The sequence below is a fragment of the Egretta garzetta genome, unplaced genomic scaffold (assembly GCF_000687185.1).
Source record: "Egretta garzetta isolate BGI_Z169 unplaced genomic scaffold, ASM68718v1 scaffold140, whole genome shotgun sequence".
Classification (NCBI taxonomy): Eukaryota; Metazoa; Chordata; class Aves; order Pelecaniformes; family Ardeidae; genus Egretta; species Egretta garzetta.
This window is the reverse complement of record NW_009258376.1, coordinates 509,873-512,028: the sequence shown is the minus strand read 5'-3', so window position 1 is coordinate 512,028 and position 2,156 is coordinate 509,873. Positions and strand designations below refer to the sequence as shown.

Here is a 2,156-nt window from a genome sequence, read left to right as displayed (position 1 = left end):
GCGTGAAGAGGGGAATAGAGGTAGGCAAGAAGCGGTCCCTCATTAAAAGCAAATAATGCTTCTGCTAGAATATTACTGCGTCGAAATTAGTCTCACCCCTGTCATTACAGCACTCTCACTGCTCTGCGAAGGCGGTACCGCTCCGCAGCTGCTGATGGATAAGGAATGAAGCCATTCACCTCGAGCGGGGTGCGGGTACGTTGGGCAAACGCCTCGGCGAGCTTCAGCCACCCAAACACCGGGCGAAGCCTCGGCAGCACCAGCCCGCCTGCCCATGGCCGCACTCTGCCCACACCCACCCTCATTTCAGTGGTTCCTGGTGCACCTCAAGCTTCCAGACCCGTGTTTCCATTCAACGGGGAGAGGGTGCCCCAGCACATCGCACCGGATCTCCCCAGGGAGGCGAGCAAAGGACACCACGAACCCTGTGCCTCCATTTCCACAACCCTGCCCTCTCTCACAACACCATCGTTGTCCCACACAGCTTAAATCTAGCCAGCACAAAACTAAGCTCTTTCCTTCCCCTTCTGAATCCTCCAAGGAAAAAGCAAGGTTTCATCAGGGAGCGACGAGGGGAGAGGTTTCAGGGGGAAACTGCTCGTCCTCCCTGAGAAGGAGGAATCCTCCGGGGAAGGAAGACCTTAACTCAATGTGTCCAACTGGAAAGGGAAGGGAGGATCCTGCCGTCCCTCTGTGCCTTCACCCAAAGCTCTGTGCAGGACGTGATAAGCCATCGGCAGAGCTGAAGGGGGCCGTGCCACCCAACAGGCGAGGCTGGAGCTGCCCTGGTCCTTGCTGGGGAAACACCTGCAGAAATCAGCTCGATGCCGGGATGCCCCACGGACCTGGCACAGACTGGGCTGGAGCCAGGTCTGCAGCTGGGAGCCACCAGCTTTGCCCCCCTTCCCATTACAGCCCCAGCACATTCCCACCGGTGCACAGTTATCAGAGACCCTTGGCCACCTCTGTCTTCACCATGGGCTTTGAGGTCGCTTAGCTCAAAGGCAGCCCAGCTACGGTGCTGAGCAGCGCCGCGATCCCCCTTCCCGGCGCGAGATGACCCCCCCTTACCTGGCATCGTCGTCGCGGGCTATAAGAAGGCGCATGTGGCTGGTGGCTGATGCTGTCCTCAGGATGTCCACGGCCCTGCAAGATGAGGATGGGAATGTGTCAATGCCAGCTCACAGCGATGCTCCACCGAGCTCGCCCGGCCATGAGATCAAAGCTCACCGCAAACTGGGCAAAGACCCATGGCCTGGGCAAACCCCACCAGCAGGCAAGCGACTTTTTTTGGCTGGATGCCTGTGGAGCAGCCCCATGCTCTGGCAGCAGGGCTGGAGGGCAGCCAAGTCGCAGCCTGATTTTCCCCCTTCTGTGCTAAATTAGAAGTCCCCGGTAACAAAGCAGACCCAGAAGATGCACGTGGCAGTGAGCTGATGCCTCCCAGCACATCTCCTCCCTTGGGAAGTTTCCGTCTCGGGGATGACCACTTTCTGGTTGAAAATAGATGCGTCCCCGTGGGAGTCAGGACAGCGTGCTGGGGGCTGGAGACGGCTTCCCTGCGGCTGCGGAGATGTCCTCTGGGACCTCCTCCATCAAACCCAGCCACTCTGGGGGTTTGGGAGCGGGAGGAGCTCATCTGCTGCTTCCCAAGCATCCATCCAGCCTCAGCACGCCATGCAGACGTGCCAGGCAGCAGTGGGCTAGCACCACGTTTAATGGAAAAGGGGCACCCCAAAAGCACGGTGCTCCTCTGGAACAGTTAATTATGGTCTTGGGAGGGAGACGAGGGGCTGGGTTGCAGGTCCAGAGGGAATGCCCATCCCTGGGGGTATTTAAAAGAAGGGTATCACAGAATCACACAGAATGGCAAGGGTTGGAAGGGACCTCAGGATATCACCCAGTCCCACCCCTCTGCTAAAGCAGGTTCTCCTAGAGCATGTTACACAGGACTTAGTCCAGGCGGGCTTTGAATATCTCCAGAGAAGGAAACTCCACAGCCCCCCTGGGCAGCCTGGGCCAGGGCTCCGTCACCCTCAGAGTAAAGAAGTTTTTCCTCATATTTAACTGAAACCTCTTATGTTTCAGTTTGTGCCCATTGCCCCTTGTCCTGTCGCTGGACACCACTGCAAAGAGTCTGGCTCCATCCTCGTGAC

The 2,156-nt window shown here is 57.9% G+C and overlaps 1 protein-coding gene across 1 annotated transcript in view; it reads right to left on the bottom strand.

The window, feature by feature from the left end:
- Positions 1 to 2,156, bottom strand: part of LOC118452428 (syntaxin-binding protein 4-like) — a 52,428-nt gene that overhangs the window by 31,024 nt on the left and 19,248 nt on the right. Inside the window, exon 8 of the mRNA XM_035895646.1 lies at positions 1,072 to 1,146. Within this exon, the coding sequence (XP_035751539.1) occupies positions 1,072 to 1,146 (75 nt within the window). The remainder of the gene's footprint in view (positions 1 to 1,071; positions 1,147 to 2,156) is intronic.